Source organism: Lepidochelys kempii, chromosome 10, assembly GCF_965140285.1.
Source record: "Lepidochelys kempii isolate rLepKem1 chromosome 10, rLepKem1.hap1, whole genome shotgun sequence".
NCBI classification, from domain to species: Eukaryota; Metazoa; Chordata; order Testudines; family Cheloniidae; genus Lepidochelys; species Lepidochelys kempii.
The window spans coordinates 16,272,063-16,294,592 of NC_136389.1; the positions used below are offsets into that span (position 1 = coordinate 16,272,063).

At 39.7% G+C, this 22,530-nt stretch overlaps 1 protein-coding gene across 7 annotated transcripts; it reads right to left on the minus strand.

Annotated features, from left to right (window-relative positions):
* Window positions 1-1,682: 1,682 nt before the first annotated feature.
* On the minus strand, window positions 1,683-21,994 carry DAGLB (diacylglycerol lipase beta). 7 transcript variants are annotated; one of them, XM_073362171.1, is made up of 16 exons: window positions 21,906-21,994; window positions 21,531-21,635; window positions 20,346-20,497; window positions 16,572-16,746; window positions 15,640-15,901; window positions 13,396-13,521; window positions 12,006-12,133; window positions 9,648-9,774; window positions 9,093-9,176; window positions 8,473-8,550; window positions 7,958-8,038; window positions 7,690-7,817; window positions 5,760-5,828; window positions 5,582-5,654; window positions 3,911-4,164; window positions 1,683-3,116 (listed from the first exon to the last, which is right to left on the minus strand). In XM_073362171.1, the coding sequence occupies exons 2-16, from the start codon at window positions 21,623-21,625 to the stop codon at window positions 2,921-2,923; spliced, it is 2,028 nt and encodes a 675-aa protein (XP_073218272.1). In that variant the 5' UTR covers window positions 21,626-21,635; window positions 21,906-21,994; the 3' UTR covers window positions 1,683-2,920. The 7 variants fall into 7 exon arrangements, with proteins under 7 accessions (XP_073218272.1, XP_073218273.1, XP_078710688.1 ...); XM_073362172.2 differs by having other exon boundaries at window positions 21,428-21,561; window positions 21,906-21,981; XM_078854562.1 differs by having other exon boundaries at window positions 21,531-21,561; window positions 21,906-21,952.
* Between the last annotated feature and the right edge of the window lie 536 nt (window positions 21,995-22,530).

A 22,530-nucleotide genomic window follows, 5' to 3' on the forward strand; every position in this document is an offset into this window, starting at 1 on the left:
TCATTGGTAATGCTTGAATTTTTGTCTAAATGTTCTTAAATCTTTATTGCAAAGCGTGTGTGCTTGCTATTTATAGCAGAGGGGTAGTGGTTTGGAACTGGCTGTCTTTCAGTAATATGTAAGTACATGCTCTTCAAAACAAATGAATTACAGGTTGCTAGATGTCATGGGGTTAGGGATTTTTAAAAAAAACACTACTTCTCTGGTCACTAGCCCAATAATGGTGCTGAGAGAAGTTTGCTGGCCTTGACAGTTTTCCTTGCATGTTGTAGGATGCCATAATTTGGTCCTTCAAATAAAATTGTATTCTTCTTACCTTGCTTTGATCCCTGTTTCAGATGTGATAAAAAAACTAACTAGCTACTACTGTCTCTAGCTCCCAGTGGTGGCAATTTAATGCTTCAGTGATTTGAAAACTGGGACTTAAATAGGACAACCATCTTTTCCCCTGAACCATGCTTTCAGACTCCTTTGTGGAGATGCTTGAATTTCAGTTTAATTGTAGGCTGGAGTATAACTCTAGGACTACCTCCCCCCTTTCTTGAAACAGTGCATCTCACCATTAATGGGGAGCCTGCACAAAAATCAAGAATAGCTTTTATCATTCTTTGTTTAGTCACATTCAGCATCACTTAGCAGTGGTCACAAACAGTCCTCCCAGTATCTCCCATTTCCTTTCTTTGCTCTTCATTTACCTTGTTGCAACAACTTTCAGTTCTTCCTCTATTCCTGTCTGCTAATCACTCCTACTTTATATACTTAATTTTCTTAATTACAGCTGATATGACATTATAGACAACACACCAGTGAGACTGAGGGGGAGGGGCTTTTAAGAGTCAGCCAACACTGTATCATACTTATCTTGCATTTAAAACAGAGGTGGGCAAACTACAGCCTGTGGGACCCTCCTACCTGGCCCCTCCCCTGCTTTTCCCCCTCAGGCTCAGTATACTGTGCCATGCTCTGGGTGGCTGGGCAGGTGACCCTTCTATAAATTGAAAACACTTTTTATATATTTAACACCACTATAAATGCTGGAAGCAAAGCAGGGTTTGGGGTGGAGCCTGACCGCTCATGACCCCCTGAGGGGTCCTGATCCTATTTGAGAACCCGTGGAAGACATGAATTCAAGCCCCTGCTTCTCCCACATTTAAGGGACTGCTCTAAACCATTGGCTAGGCCAGAAAGCATCATCACCCTGATCTTCATAAAACTTCAAACAGTTGTGGATTTGTCCCAATGCATAACAGGAAAACCTTGCTGCTCAGAGACTGCTACTGGTGACAAAGCAGGTACAGTTACTGTGATGATATGAATTGTTACAAGCAGGGATTAAACTTTACAGTGGGGGGGTGGGGAAATCAAAGGAAGCATCTTGCCTTTGTTTTGGTACTACTGTACTAAAATGCATCTAAGAACCTGATTCAAGCTGATGGTGACACTTAAGACAGGTCTAAATGACAAGTTAGTGTGCCTTCCACTGGAAGTTCCCTAGTGCATTTCTACTTCAAACAGCGGTAAGTCAAGATGCACTAGACAGGGCTCATCTTAGAGTGTAGTCATTTACACTGCCAGGTCCTTAGTGTTGCTGTAGCACAAGATTCACAAACAGGATTGCTTTTTATATACAAATCATAAATTTTCTGTCCTATTTGTTACACATACACAAGCACACTCAGAGCCAAATTCTGAAGTTTTATTTTGTCCCTGCTTGAAGGGGCACAGTCGGACTACCAAAACAAAATTACACTATCCCAACACAAATAAGGTGCACTACGGGACTCTCTCTGACAAGCAACTATGCTTTTTACAAAAAGGTCACTTGCTCAGTACAAAGCAACCAAGCTTACTCAGACATTCACCATACAATCAATTTAAAGGGTGGAGTTGCAAAATTGGTACTTGCAAAGGTTTAACTAGAGAATCCAACTGAACCAAATGCGTGGAAGGTAAGAGTCAGAGGGTCATTCGTCTCAGGCTGGATCTAGTGTAGAAAGGGTACAACGGTTCTCATGTCAAATTCTAAAAGGATTATTTCTATATTCTAGAATTAAAAATGCATAAAGTAAGTCCTTTAGGATTGAAAATGTAAACAGATAAAAAAATATTGCACATGTATCGAAGCAGCATTTTTAAAACCAAGAGCCACTATAAGAAAACTGTCATGAAATAAATGATACCGTGGAGATATTTTCAGAAGGTAACTAATGCAATCAATACTGGCTCTTTAAATACAAAAGTTCATTTATTTTTTTAACCCTCTCTCTGCACTAGATTTGCAACTGCACCATCATTTATTACCCAATTTCCTTTAATGAAACTTCCTACGGGGAGTGTCCATTTCTAATAAATATTAATTCTGTGCTTTTACATAGCACCTTTCACCCAAGAATCTCAGTACTTTGCTAAGATGGGTAATACCCTCATTTTACAGTTGTGAAACTGAGGCACAATGGAAGTTAAGTGACATATGCAAGGTAATATAGCAAGTCTATGACAGAGCTGGAATTAGAATTTGTGTCATGGTTCCTCTGCTCTAGCTCAATTATCTTCCTATGAAGTGTTCTCAGTTTATCTGAATCCTTCCAGCTGTAAAATGAAAGGTACAGTAGTTTACATGTAACTGGCTAAGACTCATCTTACTGTTCCATTTCCAGAAAGGTCATATCTGCTTCTGTCAAAATTCTGAATACATTCATTTTAACAATTTTCTTACACTTAGCCAGTAATGTTTACCTCTGCAGAGTAAAATGCATTTTGCATTATGACAGTGACCAAGACAATGCCTCCCCAGTTTCTTTTTAGGCATGTTAAAAACAAAAAAACAAACCCACACCACCACTTAAGTCTGAGGTTAAAGGCTCCTAGAATACTTGAAGCTTACAGAAAAAAACCCAGAGCTATTCTCTTAGAGCTATAGTTATACGATGTTGGTGTGAAAGTCTCTTTCTATTTGACAGGTAATACAAGATGCTTTTTCCTCAGTCAAGCTGTTCAAGGCTTTGAGCACAACATCTGGCATGTGATCCGTTATCATCTTGGGACTTATTAAAATATTGCTAAAGGCTGTTTCTTTTGACCATCTTGCAGTATATTTAACATCAGAAGAACACCACCTAAAAAGACAAATATTTCAATAAAGCCTCAAACATTTAGACTATCATATGAATATTGATCTGTGTCCACGATACAGTGCAAATCTTGGAAATCCACATTGGCCTTAGAAAGCATATTGGTCATATATTTAAAACCTTTGCAGATTATTAAAGGATATAAACAAACCTTTACTCAGCTACTACTAAATATTTTACATAATTAGAAGAAAGTGGGCTTTTCAAAAAACACTCTGTATTGGCCTAGTGTGCTCCTGTTTATATCAATGGTAAAACAACTTCAGTGAGATCAGAAGTAAGCTAATCTGAGAGCTAATCCTATTCCCCACATTCTTCTTATCCTGAGTTAGATTCTGTTCTATTGTAACATTTGTGCAGCACCTAAATACTTTGTGATGCCTTATATAGTGCTGTACAGTATGTGGCCTGCACCAAACACGTAACAAGTACCTCTCCTGGCTAGTTTACTGTTTAAAGGTGTAAATGAGTAGAACACATTCAACACAGAATGGGTTTTGGTCATTACTGTCTTATGACATTGCAGCTGTATTCAGTGGAGGGGACAAAGAGAGGAGGTTGTTCCCAGTGTTGGGGGTGAGGGTGAAACGAAGCACTGACTCAGAAGTAGGTAAAAGAAACCGGGAACGCCAGAGAAGATTGGATACAATATATAAAGGGCATGAATACGTGTAGGAGAAGATGAGAGCAGAGAGACCAGAGCTCTTGCCTCTGCTCCCAAGGTGAGGAAGAGAAGCTTCAATTTAATAATTCAGTGAAGCATAATGCTGATCATTTACCTTCTTGAGCTGGCTTCTTCTACAATATGGATGATTTTTCCTGGGAGATAAAGATGAGGATACTGAGGTGGAGAATTTAAAGGAGATTCATCCTCAAGGGCATTGTAGGAAGGTGACCGATGCATCATTAAACTCTGTTCAGCTAGAAGAGGCTGGGTTAGGGCATCTTGATTTCTACCATCTAACTCAGTTGGGAAGTTATCTGGATCTCCTCCAAACACTTCATACCAACACCCATACAGCAGGATCTGGTACTGAGTTCAGAGAGAAAGAAGCAGAACATGAAATGTTGATGTTTATTTTCAAAGTAGTGTAATTTAATTTTACACACACACACACACACACACACACACACACACACACTTCAAGATCTCTATACCCAAGTTTCTCCACATTAGAGAGACTTTTTTGTGGACTGAGTGGATATTAATTAGTTAAGAAGGGCCAATTCAGAGGCAAATGTCTACAACTCTGACAATTACATTTTTTTTGGTCTACTTCTCCTATCCAGCTTGAATCCCCACATCCACCCTCTCTAGCTGCCTATCAGCTTCTTTAAGTTTAACTCTCCACAGAGGGCCTCCACAGGGTCGCTAATCCTGGAAGTACACACAAATCTTGGAAAAACCCATGAAGGATCTAGGGTTTAACTCTAGGCATCGATGGATGGCAGTTTTTAACCCACTCCTTCTCACACCACAAGGAAGTCATCTTCCTGACAATTTATTGTTCCAGTCCTCCAAGAGGGCCACCCTAAAGCCCCATCCAGCGTGCGATCCTTCTCTAATGACTACTGCTATAAGGATGCAAGCATACCTTCTTTTGGAACTTTGCCTGTGTTTCTTCAATGAATAGTAAGGACTGATTGTACAGCCAAAGCCTTCCCTGGTGATGGGGAGAAGTCCCTTCTACAAAATTCCCACTCCCTTTTGGTCCCAAAAGACAGGGCCAAACTTAGCCTACTGAGCCAAACTGGAGTGCTCAGTCGTTGATCTATCAATCAGTCCTTAATCAGCTGCAGGGATCATTGCTGAGCAACACCAGGGGCACACTGTCCCACTACTGACACTTTGCACAGCCTCTGCATACTTCTAGTTCCTAACACAGCAACAAATTGGGATGGCAAATAAACAATGCTGCCCTACTGGAGATCCACCACTAGGCCTCCTGAAACATATGTGAACTTGACTGTAGCCTATAGTGTTTTTTCTCACTAATACTAAAACCAAAAAGTAGGCAATAAAAATTTGAGATTTTTGCCTTAAAAATGAGACTGAAAATAAAGATATTTTAAACAAATCCCCTATTTTTGTAAGTAATAACAATTTACTAAAACTATTTAAAAATTGTATTATTTGTCACCATTTATGCTATTTGGTTTATTTTTTGCATTTCCCTTGAGCAGCAAACTAGCCTGAATTACATACCCTATTTCAGCTCTCAGGTCTTACGCTCAACCACAAGGGTTTCCAACACAGCAGGGAAAGGTTTAAATAAGACAACACCATTTACCTATGTTGTCACTAAATTAAAAATTAACAAACATTTCTGTTCAATTTGTGCTTTGGAACCAGTTTCTTAACACAAAACAAGCCATCATCACACTAAATGTTGTATCAAAACTACTTGACAATTCCCTTTGCTTTTATTGTTCATGGTGTGTTTTGTTACCTTCGGTCTGTTACAATTAGCAACTATTCTCACTATCCTTCTCTTCAGGTCTTCCATGCTGGGCATACTTAACCTGTTTAACATACAAAACAAAGTGAAAAATGCTTCTTAGGCCAACTGCTGGAGAATAACCATCTCTGAATAAAATGTAATTGACCATCTCAAGTCACATCCTCACCTTGCAACAAGGTCCTTTCCAACAATGACTGACACAATGAAGCATTTAGAGTAGTCTGCAAGTGATTTGCTTAAAAATAAAAAATATATATATATACATATTTTAGTTTTTGCTATGACCTATGTTATTTGTATAATATAATAATGTGTTGCAATAAAAATGTTCAGTTATTTTACTGGACTTTTTTCTGGAACTAGGCTTTTAAGACTAAATTCAAGAGCAGGTTATACCGAACCCCCTTACACATGCTAATAAATAGATGGACTAGATGACTTCTTGTGGTCCCTTACAATCCTAAATTTCTATGATTCTATGTTGAACAGGCCAAAATTAGTTAAGGATTTTGGTTTGAAGCACTTACTTTCAGTATTAACAGTGTATTTGTTAACAGAATTAACAGTATTTCATTCTTTAAAGGCTACTCAGGAACAATGTCAGACAATTACAACTTTGCTGGAAAACTTTATTTTATAAATAAGCTGTGAACAAGTCTCAGTCATCATCTACAAATGCAAAACCCCACAGTCAGAACAAGATAAGCCTGTTCAAATTTCTTTAATATTAGGGTTGTCAATTAATTGAAGTTAACTTACCTGATTAACTCAAAAAAATCACGATTAATTGCAGTTTTAATTGCACTGTTAAACAATAGAATACCAATTGAAATTCATTAAATATTTCGGATGTTTTTCTACATTTTCATATTTTTTATACATTTCAATTACAACCTAGAATTAATTAGATTGATTTCAATTACAACCCAGAATTCTAAGTGTATATTATTCTTGATTAGAAATATTTGCACTGTAAAAGATGAAAAATACTATTTCTTTTGTTTAATTCACCTTATACAAGTACTGTAGTGCAATCTCTGTGTCGTGAAAGTGCATGTTACATAACTGCACTCAAAAACAAAACAATATAAAACTTCAGAGCCTACAAGTCCACTTAGTCTTACTTCTTGTTCAGCCAATCGCTAAGACAAACAAGTTTGTTTACATTTACAGGAGATAATGCTTTCAAAAGTCTTAAAAGAGCAACACTCCCAAGAAGGAAACTATAGAACCTGAACCACCAAAAAAGAAAATCAACCTTCTGCTGGTGGCATCTGACTCAGATAATAAAAATGAATATGCATTGGTCCCCACTACTTTGGATTGTTATCGAGCAGAACCTGTCATCAGGATGGACGCATGTCCTCTGGAATGGTAGTTGAAGCATGAAGGGACATATGAATCTTTAGCACATCTGGCATGTAAATATCTTGCGATGCCAGCTACAACAATGCCATGAGAATGCCTGTCTTCATTTTCAGGTGATATTGTAAACAAGAAGCAGGCAGCAATATCTCCTGTAAATGTAAACAAACTTGTTTGTCTGAGCGATTGGCTGAACAAGAAGTAGGACTGAGTGGATCTGCAGGCTCTAAAGCTTTACATGGTTTTATTTTTGAATGCAATTATTTTTGTACATAATTCTACATTTGTAAGTTAAACTTTCATGATAAAGAGATTGCACTATAGTACTTGTATTAGGTGAATTAAAAAATACTATTTCTTTTGCTTTTTTACAGTGCAAGTACTTGTAATCAAAAATAATTATAAAGTGAGCACTGTACATTGTATTCTGTTCTTTAATTGAAATCAATATATTTGAAAATGTAGAAAATACCCAAAAATATTTAAATAAATGGTATTCTATTATTGTTTAATCGCGTGATCAATTTTTTAAAAATCGTGCGATTAATCACGATTAATCGCTTGACAGCCCTATTTAATATATTAAACTTAAAACCACTACAGCTTCTTCTGTCAAAATATGAGCCAAATCCATCTCTGAAGCAACTCTGCTCAGTCATACCAGGGATGAATTTGGGTAAGTATCTTAATAATTTCTGTATCTTTCACCTAAAACCAAGTATTGTATTTACCTTAACAATCCTCCTGGAGGAGAAAAGGCATAACATCTTAATGTTGGGAAGGAGTTTCTGAGCATGATGGCCAATATGGAAGCTGTTCCACCACCTAAACTGTGACCAACTATAACTAGTTTATATTCCTAAAGACAAAAACAAAAAGAGAGTTATATGGTGAGGTTAAAAGAGAGACAGCTTGCTCCACTTTGATTTCCAATGTAACTAAAGTGTTTTGTCAGAAACACTGCTAGCAAAATTGAATAATTTGGAAGTCATGACTTACAGGAGCAATGGTGAAAGCCTGGTTTAAAATGCCATCATTTATTAGCCTTCTGTAGATGTAATTTGCTGCTTGAGTTATCCCCTAGAAGACAGTATTCTAAGTTAAGAGACAAAAGTAGTGTCCAGTGGGAAATGCAATACCCATATCCCTTTAAATGCAGTGTTCAGAGTACTGACTGCAAAAATGTGTGATAACCTAGTTAACTGTTTCAATGCTCTATTGACATATGTATTGCCCAATAGTGGCACCTGAGTATACTGCACATTTACATTTTTTCTTTTCTTTTTTTTTTAAATTTAAAGGGATACAAGAGGCAAGCAAAACACCATGACTACAAATTAAAAACTTCTCTTGCATTGCAGAGAAGAACACTGCCAACAAGCCACCCAGATAGCTGATCTACTCCGTCTCACCAAAAAAACCCGCTAATTCCATTTAACTGAAGAAATATAGGATTGTTAATTTGATTTTTTTCATTGAATAAATCACTTCAAATGGTTAAAGACGACACATGCCTTATGTACAAAACCATTTTCCAGAACATCTTCGAGCACCAGGTCTTCACACTCTGCTGACAGATCAGTGAGGAGATCCTGCAAGTAAATAACGAGACAGACCCCTTATGCTACAGACATCTATTATGGGAATTTTCACAGCCTTTACACTGTCTTTACTACAGTAATATCCTCAAGCAAACTTCGAGTCTGCAAGTAATTGCACATAAAAAAAAGGGAAGTATGAATCTTTCTTACTTACACACACCTAGAAACCCATTACAAAGTGCCATTTACAGCTACTGTATATATAAACAATACTCTGATCAAAGCTACTATGCAAAAGCTGGAATGTACACTGTACATACACCTCACACCATATTGACACAAAATTACCTGTGCCCTTCTCCCACTTGCCTCTTAAAATGGCATCCAGGCATCCAAAACCAGACAGGCTTATGACTTAAGAAGATTATCTACTTCCCCTATCTCATTGCTGACTCAACTGTTGGGTTATTTTAAAATTCATTGTGTCACTGTAGCACTATTTCGTCTAGCCACTACAGAAAAGTGTACTGTCTCCTCCAAACCATTAGGACATACCCATCTCCAGAGCCAGTGTTACACAACAGAGATGATACCTCAAAAGACAAGGTTCCTCTCACTGCAACCACAATAGCCTCCTTTTTGTGATCCAAAGCAACAAAAAATGGGATCTCGAAAATCTAAAGGGTAAAAAAAATTAGGCGTGTGTAGTGAAGATACCAAATTTTTAAGAACAGTAAAGATTTACTGTAGTTTCCTGGAAAGGAATGAACATGACATCATGAAATTCTATTTAGGCATATAAACTTTCCTTACGGAACTCAGGATTTTTTAAAATCTATTGTATGTTATCATTAGGATTTCTCTTATTCTTGTACAAGGTTACACGAGAGCTGTTGCTATGTGTTGTGAAGACTATCAGTATTTAAAAAAAGTCAATGTTTGTGTTACTGTTATCTAAACAAGCACTTGTGTATTAGGGTTGGTTTTTTTTTTTTTTTAAATACTTTTTAAAACATTTTGGGTTGGTTGGGGCTTCCATTATATAACAGTGGAGGGTGAGGAGAGGAAAGCATCCTCTTCCTGGTTTCTAATTGAACTCAAGAAATTACTGAGAATTCTCTTGTTGAATGTTTGTCCAGATTGTTTACCTTGTTATGAAAGCTGATGTGAATGAAATCTCTGTACTGTAGCCCTGTTATTTTTAGGATGGATCCAAAGTGAAAGTTAAGACGATCACTGCCAACCATATCAGAATCCGTTGGGCTGTTTCTGCAACTAAGGAAACATGGGAAAGAAAAGTGAACTTGCCAGTTCCAGCTAGTTACATTTCCTCTCAGAAAAAGAGCTCAATTACATTCACAGCAGGGTTTCTATTGGGAGCACACTGGGTGTTTATACTATAAAGACTGGCTAATACACCATTGCTATAAATCTTTTAGCAGAGTAAACAAGGCAATTCTGAAGGTTTTTTTTTTTTTTAAAAAACATCCAGATAGAAATTATACAATTGAGGAAAAATTTCAAGTCCAAAAACAATTCTAAGGAGAGAGTTAATTTGACTCCAGCCACAATTTCAGCTATAAAATTATAAATTCATTCAATTTCTCCCAAGTCTTTATTACTGTAAATTGTGACATCTCAGGAAGATAATTAACGTCATGGCAATCAAAGCTGGATGGAATATTCACTCCTAATGTCACAAATAATGGAGGCGACTATTTAAACAGAGCAATAGTATATAAGATCATGCTTGCCTTCTTAATATTAGCTGCCAAAGTTTGCAGTATTATTGTAGCTGTGATGATCACAGAATATTGGAGACATGGTGGGTTAGATAATAACTTTTACTGGGTCAACTTCAAAGCTGCCAAAGTTTGACAGAGGAAAGGTTTTCATTTAGTATAATTTCCAAATTTGTTTATTTCTTTTTCTTAATTTTGACACACTTGTGTTACATTAGGTTAAATAGAACATTAACATACAAAGCTAGTTTATGGTGAGATTGACTTATGTTAGATTTTGATCCTGCCCCTGTCTCAGTGCAGATGGCCGCCTGTGCAGAGGCCTGTTAACTTAGGGGAGGACTGCCTATACAGAGAGAATTTCGGGATCAGGGTCTTTAACAACTGACTCATTCCTTATATAGAAGCAACTGGTTCCACTGTAAGACAAAGAGGTCTAGGAGGGTAATATTGTCTGATTCCCCTAAATAGAGAAAACAATGTTCTTCCATTTATACACATGCTTGTCTAAGCAGAAGCATATAAGGCCTCAATCCATCTTTTTCGGTTTAGTTTGATTCCAACACCCCATGACCCTGTTTTGAGGAATGTCCATTCAACTCAATCAAATGCCTTTTCAGATACTAACACTGACTTGGCAGAATGAAGACCAGTAACTCTTTACACTGTTTGCAATCTTTTGCTTCTTTGTTTTCTTGTGACTATTGGGTCACACTCTTGTAGCTTGCATAGGCTGAGCTCACTGCAAGCACCAGGGGTTCCTTGCATCCCCTCCACTCCACCCCACAAGGCCCGGCCCTGTGTGCTACCCTCCTGTCCCTCTTTATTTCAGGTACTCCCTGAAATTTCCCCATATTCCCCCTATGCTAGCAGCTCTGTGTGCACCCCCATTCCCGCCAGACTAGGAGTTGTGTGTGCATCCTTTTCCCTCCATACACCCCATCTTCCCAGTGCTGGAGCTCTGTGTGTCCCACTCTACCCACACCAGGATACCCCAATCTCTGCCTCACTAGGTTCTGTCTCCCCCCCCCCCGTATTCTCCATGCTAGTGGTCTTGGGTGCTCCCCACTCCACTCATACCAAGGTCCCTCAATTTTCATTCCACACCAGGGGCCCTATGTGTCTTCCCACCATTCTGTCTCCCATGCCAGGGGCTGTGTGCACACTCCCATTCTCTCATGCCCCAATTCCCCCAGACCAGTCATTCAAGGTGCAAACATGTTAAACTCTGGTAGGACAGGCAGAGATGAGACAGAGGTAGTTTTATGCTAGAAGGCATTAATGGGTGCCATTAACCAACTGTTTGATTGTATAGACAATTACAGAGGTGCTTAAAACTGTTGCTTTATATGTCTCCCATTCCCCCTTTCAGTTGTCCAATTCTATCCAAAATCAATAGGGTTCTGGTCACTGATGCCCATGAACATTCTTTGAACATTTGTAATTGATCACGTGCAGTGTTCAAAAACTTCTTGTGTTATAGCCAAACACAGAAATGCCATCAAGTTCAGCGTATGGTGGTGTAAGTTTGGCCAAAGAAAACAGCTTGTCTACCCTTCCAAAATTGGAAGTAGTATTTTGAAGGTTGGTTTCCTTTTACTCAATTTGTGAAAGACAATTCTAGCAGTCAAGCTCAAGTATACCTATTAATACATAGAAATTGATGAAATAAGAGAACTGCTATTTAAGTGATTTGTACTGATATGAAAAACCAAATAATTAAAAAACAAAACTATGCACTTTTAAGATCTTATACCAACCTACCAGTCACCATTAAGCTTACAGAGTGCAGTAAATGGGTTAGTGTATATGTAGTAAGGCCATCCATAAGCAGCTGCAGCAAACTGCATGTAGTGAGCAGCATTTTCTAATTCAATATCCAAATCATCAGTCTGGAGGGGGAAAAAAAAATCACCAGTTGTACATGTAAGGCAAGCCCAGGATAAAGAATGCAGATGCATACATGCTACTGTAACATTAAGGGCCTAGATCTCCCCATAGGCCCAAGAAGTCACGCAATGAAGTTTATTCTTTTACCTTTTCACTGTAAGCCCCAGGTAAGTGAAACAGAAAACTGAGAGGAAGGAGTTCACACTTACGCATATTCAATTTTCTTATTTAGAAAAAGTTTAGGGTGTATTTGTTAATAATAAAGCTGGAATCTTGAAAAATTCTAATTATTATTTAAAGTAATTGTTCATTAACAGTACCATGTTTCTATACTTTACTATGCACTGATAAACATGGTACTGAAAATTAAATGTTCATCCTAAGGGGTATAGGTGGAGGGAAGGCTACAGATTATGTAACAGACCATTCTCACAAGAGCTTTTTTTCTTTGCACAGGACTCACCATCAGTTGAATTCAAAAGGAATTATCTAGTATGTGGAGTGCACTTAAACTGTTTTAACTGAAGTGGAATCATCTACTTTGGTTAAAACGGTGCATTAGGTGAGAAATTAAAGATTACAAAAGGTACAAAATAATTTACAAGAGATTTTTCTCATTTTAAGCCATTTAAGAGACTGGTGGAAGATCCTGAAATGAAGTGTCACTCCTGATCAGCAAGCATTAAACAATTACTGTTTCTGCTTCTTATCCTGTTCATAGCACTGGAATGTCATCTTATTTGTTTTTGTGCATATTCTTCATGGTGATATAAAAAAGCCTATAATTTTCACACATTTACCTACTTCCCATTTCAAAATTTCATATTTATTAATATAAATGAAAACATGATTGTGGGGTGGAATTTTTGAAAGTGCCTAAGGAACACAACTCCCATTGTTTTTCAATGCGACTTGTTCTCCTAAATTACTTGGATGCTTTTGAAAATCCCACCCTTATAGCTCAGTTTTGTAATACACTTGGTAACATTTTGGGAGGTTTTTAGTTTATAATCACTTTCCAGTCATTGTTACTTTCAGGTTCTCCATGTATTAGTATAATACTGCAATGTTTTGATTGCAAACTTCATAAGAGAATTTTTATTGGATTACAAAATTTCTTATTTGAACTTAAAATACTGGAAACTATGAGCCTTAGATTTTGTCAAAGCTAATTTTTATAAAACTTGCATTTTAGTTCAGTTTGACAAGACACTGTCCCTTTAACAGGCTGTATCACAAAGCTGTTTTTTGTAGCATATCTTACCACATGGGATAGTGAGGAATGACACAGGACTTCTTCAGGGTCTTTTGGGCAGTTTTCCACTTTATCTTGCTCTTGATGGAGCAGAGTCAAGCCTGCTGCTATGTCAGTTGGCACCATATCAGTGTCCTGCCAAAGGAAATGGAAAAAATTATTTAAAAATAAACCCACAACATCACACGCAATCCACTGAAAAATTTAAAAAAGTGATTTTCTTTTGCAGTTCTATAGTAAATAGATGTACATCAGAAGGCAAGGGTGTGCTTGTGAAACATTCACATCCCCTCCAATGCACTCAATGTTGCATCTTTAAAAACTTTCTGCAAATAAAAGCTACATACATAAATTCCAATGTCACAAAGAAAGTTAAAAGGATCTTCTTTAAAAGGCCTGTGGAGCCCTAAAGCAAAACATGATCTGAACATGACTCATAATTGTCACAAGCAACTTAGAAAAAAAAAAAACTTGTACCTCCCTCAACAGCTATTATGCAAGTCTGAAGGAGTGCCCATGCTGTTATTGGTGATATGTCACTAGCAAATACTCCTGCTCTGAACCTACGGTAAGCCACATAGCATTTGCTTACAGCTCTTTAACAATTCTGTAAATACATTTAGAGCTCGATCCTGCAAAGCGATGAGCACTGCAGTCACAAATGAAGCTGGTGTGAAATGAGAACACTCAGCCCCTCACAGGATTGGGTTTTTAGAGTGCCATGAAGATTATTCCATCTGTAAAGAAAACAGATTAGAAGGCCAGGGAGTATGGTAATTGATCTTTTCATCACAAGATTATTGGTTCAAATTGACCCTAGGTCAACAGTGATCATTGGAAGGCTCTTAGCAACTTATGGGAAATGAGACTGGCAAAATAAACAAGCTAGATCCGGAGAAATAATTAGAAATATTGGCAGAAGGATTCCCCTTCTATTAGCCATGAGAACTGGGATTTTTAAGTTTGACGGCAATGGGAAGACTCAGCAAAATCAGGATGCGGGCACTTCCTTTTTCTACCACGCATAAGTGAAGGAGGGTTTACAGAGGAAAGGTCCAGGTACATAGGTGGGGAGGTTTTAATTCAGTTGCCCAGGATGACAATTCTGCTCATCAAGGCTCCCTCTATCATCCTACAACCCACTGACTAAGAGGCAATCAAAGAGCAGTATGCACAGACACCACTTTAATGGATAAGAATGTCTCCCACCAACCTTGAGTATGAAAAGAGATCGTACGGTCACTGATGAACTCTGCTCTCCCACATAGTCGCACACTGTGCTGGCAGTTAAGTCCCAGCTCAACCAATACTATGCAGACCTTAACTTGTAATGAGCTTTCTATAGCATCCAAGAGTAGCTTTTTGTATGGGACAGTTTGGTATAGTTCAGGATGGGAGAACTGCCTTAACACACTGTTAATGCTAACATTACCTCTTCATAAACTCAATAAATTAATGTAGCTAAATTGTTTGCTGTTTGTACCATTCCCTACTATGAGCAAGGGAAAAAATGGTAAACTCTGGATCATCACATACCAAGGTTAAGAAAAATCAACCTCATTCCCCTGATTAGGGAATTGCCCAAGTAGAAGAGAAAAAGAACTTCACTGGCTGAACTACACCCCAATAGCCTTACTGGGAAATCTAAACTCCCAATATAGACAAGATCCTAAACTCAGTTAATACCACTAGGCATTCTTAGAGGAGCATGAGAAAACTCCAGTGGAGTGGGGCTTTTCTTTTAGTTAAGACAGTGAATATGTTTGTACAAGGAAAACAGTGATGGGACCAATTATTTTTTAAATGCAAGCAAGCATGATATTACTGGAAAGCAAGTTTGTGACCAAAATATTGGTGAAAAAGTGGAGGCAAATTCACTGTTGCAAAGCTATTGCCCATCTGGCTTCTATGTCTGTGAAGTGCCAAGTGTGTTAAACTAAAGCAGTTTGAAAACAGTGGTTACTTGAGCATACAGCTTTTCCAAGTTTTAAGTTCAGAATTTGTTAGTCTGTGCAATTTTCCCAATCCCTTCCCCCCAGAGGGCAAAGGAACCCATGTTAAGAGAAGGACAGCATGGTATAAGTTTCAGAATAGAGCTGATAGGTATCAAAAGCCTGATTCTCAAGTAAATGGCACAGCTGAACTCTCACTGACCTAAAGGCAAGAGCCACATCTGAAAATGCTGCAGTATTGGGGGTTCAGTGTTTAGTCAAATGGAATGAAAAGAACAAACAAACAAATCTTTCATCTTACTGAGAAGTAGATGCGGAAAAGCTCTGCAATACTTGTAAAAGCCACTCGGTGATCATCATCTTGCATAATACAACAACACAGTAACCTGATTCTCGTCTCCCAGACTCTGGTTGCGGTCTTCTTGACATTATAAAACAATTGGCCTGATTGACTGCTTTCCAAGTTGCGATTTATATCATCAGCCAGGTACAGTGTCTTTTTCCCCCCAAGTGGATCAAAGACAATTACAACTGCAATGACGGTAAAGATGATGATAACCCAGCTGCAAAACAGAAGGGTGTGGGAGGAAAGGCTTGTTGAACCATGTACTTGTACAGTACTGTATACAAGAGCATGCAGCTATAGTTCTTGTCAGGTAAAAAAGAAAACAGTTTATTATGGCATACCACCAGCACACTCACTTACTGGTACTGATGATGGCTTTGTAATAGGGTCACCAATCCACTAGGAACAGGATTGAGACTGCCATCTCATTTCACATAACACACTAAACCTCTACTGCAATCACCATGGACTGAAAACTGTTTTGAAATAGCTAAGTTGGGGAAGGCCCCATATGCCATTATCAGTCTCTTCAGGCATCTATCCCTACTCCTCTGTCTCTCTTCCCCCACCCCCTTCACATCTGTCCTATCATCCATCTTTGTCTGTCTTTTTGACCCCTTCTCATCTTTACTCCTCATAGCCTTCACTCCATCCCCTGCTTTGTAAGGGAAAATGCCACAACATCTCTCAGGTAATTAGAAAAGCACAATGAAAAAATCAGTTTATTCTAGTCTTAATATATTCACACACTACAAAAATCCTTCAAGAACTTCCAGTAATTTAAAACAAATATCCAAGTTGTGAGTGGTCAGAAAAAATCTTCACTGGATACTTAAAATATAAATTCATAATATAAGCTTAGCTTAGTTTTCTGTTGGCATCTTTACCTTGCAACAACTGTCCCAAATACGGCATTTACCACAGTCCTTTCACAACGTACATCGGTGTCAGAGACCCAGATAGCTCCCACAACTGCCCAGACCAATTCTGGGATATAAAGACCTAGCCGAGTATAAAGCAATTTAGGAAGAGATTTCCTTGGCCCAGGGTTAGAAATTGTTCCTGAAATTACAGATGGAATATAAGTAAAAAGTCACTTACAAATATATCTTATGTACATAAAGTATCATAAAAAAAAATCACATCAGTATTTTTATGCTATGGTGCCCAGTGTGAAATTTAATCAAGTATATAAAAATCCCAACAAACAAAGATTTTTTACAGAGAAGTTTCAAAGAAGTGAAGCTGTAGACCATAAAGTGTCTTAGAACTGAATGGTGAACATCTTTAGCATTTTTAATTGTTTAAAACTGGAAATATTAAAATCATTTCTGCTTTCCCAGAGGAATTTTTGTATCTGTTGTTACACATATCTCATTTCCCAGAAGATACATTTCAGCCTTAGCCTATTCATATAGGCAGAGTGTTGGGGTGCAGGATGGGGGTGCTGGCTCTGAGAGAGGGGTCAGGGCTGGGGCAGGGGTTTGGGGTGCAGGAGTGGGTTTGGAGTGCAAAGAGGGTTTGGGGTGTCGGCTCCGGGAGGGGACTCAGGACTGGGGTGCAGCCTCCTGCTGGGTGGTGCTTACCTTGAGCATCTCCTGGTCGGCGGTGCAGCAAGGCTAAGACAGGCTCCCTGCCTACCCTGGCCCCACTCCGTGCCCGAAAGGGGCCAGCACATCCCTGCGGCCCCTGGGGTGGGGGCACATGGCTCTGCCCCTCTTTGCAGGCTCCTCCCCGCAGCTCTCATTGGCCAGAGATCCCCATTCCCGGACAATCGGAGCTGCAGGGGTGGTGCTTGCAGGCAGGAGCACTGCGTGGAGGGAGATCCCTGCCCACCCCCATCCTCGGGGCTGCGGGGGCACGCTGACCACTTCCAGTAGCAGTCTCGGGCCAGGGCAGGCAGGGAGCAAGTCTGCCTTAACGCAGCCCTGCTACACCACTGGAGATCACAATCAACTGGGAGAGTCTCTAGGATCGACCAGTCGATCATGATCGACTGGTTGGTGACCACTGCTTTAGGCAATAAGATTTCTGCTATTGACTTCAGTTAAGTGGTAGTGAGCCCATAACAAACCCAAAACTCCACAAAAAGTAAGGCCTGACTACAGTTCTTTGCTACTCTGGTTGTGAGCTTTGCTGTTTTAGTTCAGAATTCCTTACATTTCTGGCAAGCATTTTTTTTTCTACATATTATACTGGAATAGAACAGGGATTTCTATTTGCAGTTGCACCTTTAAAGATTTACAGGTTTGTCCAGTCAACTGAATAGAGATCAATCTCAGAGTTTCAATCACTGATCTTTATTCACAGTCTTTTCTCAAAGGCACTTTAGCTACAACAAAACCACGACCACCATACAGCTTACTTTGCTCAATAAGTTTGGGCTTATTAATAAGGCAGTTATATACAAGAACACAAGATGCATCTGATGAAGTGAGCTGTAGCTCACGAAAGCTTATGCTCAAATAAATTTGTTAGTCTTTAAGGTGCCACAAGTCCTCCTTTTCTTTTTGCGAATACAGACTAACACAGCTGGTACTCTGAAAGATGATACAAGCAGGCTCATGAGCATCCCCCACGCTCTGCTCAGATGGCTCTGACTGCAATACTCCATCTTTTTGGGCAAAAGAGCAGTCAAACAGTATTCTACAAGACCAACCCAAAAATCTCTTTAGAGTTAGCTTATGTTCTAACCCAGTCCCCTTCCTCCTCTAATCATTTGTCTGTGATACATTCACCCTGCATAAGCATGGGACCCAAAATGCACACATTCGTGTCACAGTTTGGGGTACTACCACCAATCCACCATTCAGCCTTGTCTCACTATTTTAAGAATAAGATTAACCGAGTCTGGGTGGTTTTTTTTTTTAAATGAAGTTGTGTTCTAGAAGAAGGATCTCATCAAAATAGAAAAGCGGCATTTGTCCGATGAAGAGAACCAAAGCTACCCAGATCTGAAATACTAGAAACCTTACTGTATTTTCTGAGAGTCACAAGTAGTTCACAGAAGGGCGGTGATGCCATTCAGCTCAATTTATAAATACTTTTTATACAGTGAGATTATCAACTACAGAGATGTTACTAACAAACTTGTCACCCAACAAAATAAAAATGGCGTTGTGAATTACAATGTACACTCTAATGCTGCAGATATTGTCAAGCAGATGATAGCATAATTAATTGAACATTTCAGTGCCTCAGATGGTGATGCATGTAACTCAGCCTAACAAACTTCTGTCCACCCACTTGATCCAGGCACGTAACTTAACTAACAACGGATTATTTCATTGTTACTGTTTGAAAGTGCTTGAATTGTTTTTATTTGGGGGGGGAGGGGAATAATGTAAGAGTATCAATTGACTCCAGATATACAAGAGATTTACTAGATTATCTAGTCCATCTTCTAGTTTCCTTATTGCACATTTACTAGAGTTTTCTTCACTTTAGTTTTAGAGACACCAAGTAACAGGGCTTCCACCATTTCCCTTCAGAGATAATTCTCCCAATGAAAAACAACTCACTGTTAGATCTCCCAGAGATCCAGTCTCAGTTTTTCCTTAATTTATCTGCCCTAGTTATATGCCCTTTAATTATGCTGAACAATCCTTCTCCCTCCTTGATGTTAACATACATATATTTATATATAGTTATACCCCCAATCTTTCCAAAACTTGTAGTTTGGGCAAGGTACCTACATTGATTTTTAATCTCTCATCGGATCAATCCCTCCAGATGCCTAAATATTTTAGCTGTTTTTCTATGATCACTTTTGGATGGTCCAATGGTTGGGGCACTAGCCTAGGACTTGGGAGACACATGCCCAAGTTCCTGCTCCACAATAGACTTTCTACGTCACAACCTCTCTGTAAAATGGGGATAATACTGGGGTGTTGTGAGGATAAATACACTAGAGATTGTGAAGTGCTCAAATACTACCCTAATGGGGGCATACAAGTACGTAAGACAGATATTAGGAGGGTCAGTCTTTCTGGTAATGAGGCTCCCAGAACAGAACATGATATACAAAGGGACCACCATTACGGGTACCTCTCTGTCCCATGATAAGGTATCTGTGCATATGCTCCCATATCATATTAGTTTGCCTCTCTTCCTCAAACTGAAACTCTTCCTGTTTACATAATTATTGTATTAAGAAGTCACTATATAATTTGTGTGGACCACTTTTCTATATACTTTTCCTTAACAGCCTACTGTATCTGATACACTTTTGATATGTGGCACCAAATGTGACTATATAAGGCTATGTTTACAAGTACCATTATGGAGCAGATGGATTCTGCATAGCTTCTCCTGGAAGTCTATCAGAGGTGTTAAAAATAGTGCATCTTTCCAGATTATTTATTAGTGAACTAGTAAATTGCTGAATCTGATTTGGGTTGTGAGAGGATATTCTGGAGTCCCTCTATTTTAAATTATCTCCGGGCTGTGGTAAACTGTTACCTCTATTTGATTACTGAAGGCTGGAAGAGTTTAATTTATTTGTATTAGTAGTAGTAATGCTGAAAAATGGTTATTATAAACTTTATTACTGTCAGAGCACACAGAATGTTTGTAAAGCTGTTCTATTTTAATGTCAAATCTAAATAAAATATATAGATCCTACTACAATAAGCATCAGATATTGCAGACTAAGTATTTACCTTGCATACTGATATACACAATAGCAGATACAGCGCAGATTATGGCAGCCAGGAGAATGAGGAGGACAAGCAGATAGCTGTGCAATAATCCCCCTCCAGTACAATTAAATCTCCCTTTGTGAATGGAGTACAAAACAAGAATTCCAATCCACCTGCAGAAAAACAGTACCATAAGTTGTCACGGCTAGGAAGAAACATACTTCACCACAAAGCTGATTCAGTCATAAAAAAATTCCCCATCTTCACTTAAAAATAATTCACAAAAGGGGCATATTCCCACAAAGAAACTCACAGAATGTAAAGACCCCTGTTAAGTATAGTGCAGTAACCACAATAGAGACTACAAGTTCAAAAATATCCTCCTTTTTTTATAGCACCTTTCATTCAGATGGATCCCAGAGTACTTCAATGATGGATGAAGTTTATCAGTTTAAGTGATGCAGCCACACCTTGAAGTGGTAGCAAGTGATTACTGTGTAGTATGGTATTAATTTAGCACAGCATACAAAAATTACATTACATGTCTCGTTCTCGAAATGAAAACCCAAGTTGTCCATACATGATAGGAAAACCCCCTCAATTTCCCCTCTCACTTCCATGCAATAAAATGCCAAATGAACCAGATAGTCTCACATCGCATCTAATCAAATATTCCTAACAACAAACCAAATCAGCAGCTTCCTAAGCATGTTATAAAAAGCAACAAGGTAATCTACAGATACATAACAGCAATTTCCTAAGGAGCCCAAGGACTACTCCAATTAGAATGAAAGTTAACACACATTTAAAATAAACAATTAAAATAATCCTAACATTTGCATTATCCTTTATAGAGGACTAGAAATCACTTGTCAATAGTTAATCAGCAGCTGATCAGTTTTGCCTTCAGCTTGCAGTCACCAGGAGGGAATGGCTGCAGGCGGAATACTTGAGTGAGTCTGTATCTATCTATCTGTTGTCTCTTATCTTATACACTGTAAGCTTTTCGGGGCAGGGAACGTCTTTTTGTTCTGTTTATACAACACCTAGCACAATGGCATACTGGGTTCTACAACAATAATAATAGGGCACCACAAATGTACCGTGCACCTTCCACGGCAGGCCAGATCCCTCTAACATCTCCCAGCTGCATGGTCCTCCCCACGTTGGAGGGTGGTGGGAAAGTGAGGATGGGGTGGCTCTTACCAGATCATTCTGATGAAAAGTTCAAAGGCTCCTGGAAAAACAAAGTCATCACTAGCGATAGCCCAGCGTCTCCCAAATATCACCATTCCAGGCATCCTGGGGACCCTACCAGTAAGCAAAGGTACTGATGACACACACAGACACACCTTACCCTCACTAAAGCAGGGAGCCCGCCTCCTCCCCAAACGAGCCACCATACCTCAGATTACTTCTCTCTGCCCACACACTACCCATCTGCCCCCTTTCCCTGCCCCAAAAGGGCTGCCCCCCCTTCCCTCAGGCCAGCCCCCACCCCTTAACCCTTCAATACCCAGCCCCAGCCGGGCTGCCCGCCTTCCGTCCCCACACTTCCCTACCACGCCCCCAACCCCGCACCGAGAAGCCGCTCCCTGCTCTCCGCGGACAGAACGTTACACCAGTCCCAAGAGGATTACGTAAAAACAACACAACGTCATGACGCAACCACGCAGCGTAAGCCCTTCGCGCAGTGCACACATTCACCCTTTCCCACCAGAGCAGGAGGAGGACTCGCCCGGCTAGACGCTTCCCCCTTCCGTTTCAGGATGGGACGCATGCGCAGGGCTTCGGCGATCCCCAGTCTTCGAGCGGCTAAGCGCATGTGCAAAAGACTCACGGCTCGGAGTCCCCTCTCCTCCCGCATCGGTTTGTGTGTCTCAAAGCTCCCACTCTCCCACCCCTTCCTAGCGCCGAGGCGCATGCGCAGAGCTCTCCCGTGCTGACAGGCGGTCCCCCGGCGGTGGAGGCAGCAGGCTGGGCACCGGGCACTTGGCTGTTCCCCACGATGCTGCCACCCTGGCAGATGTACCAGCTGGCCGTGTTCTGCCCCCTATGGCACTGTGACAACCACATATCACATCACCTCACAGCACCGTGCCATCACCCTACGCGCCACTACAGCGTGGGGTCCTGTGTGTCCCTCCCACACTGGCGTGAGCAGGTGATATTGCCCCGTGTAAACGGTCACCCTCGTCCGTGTGCA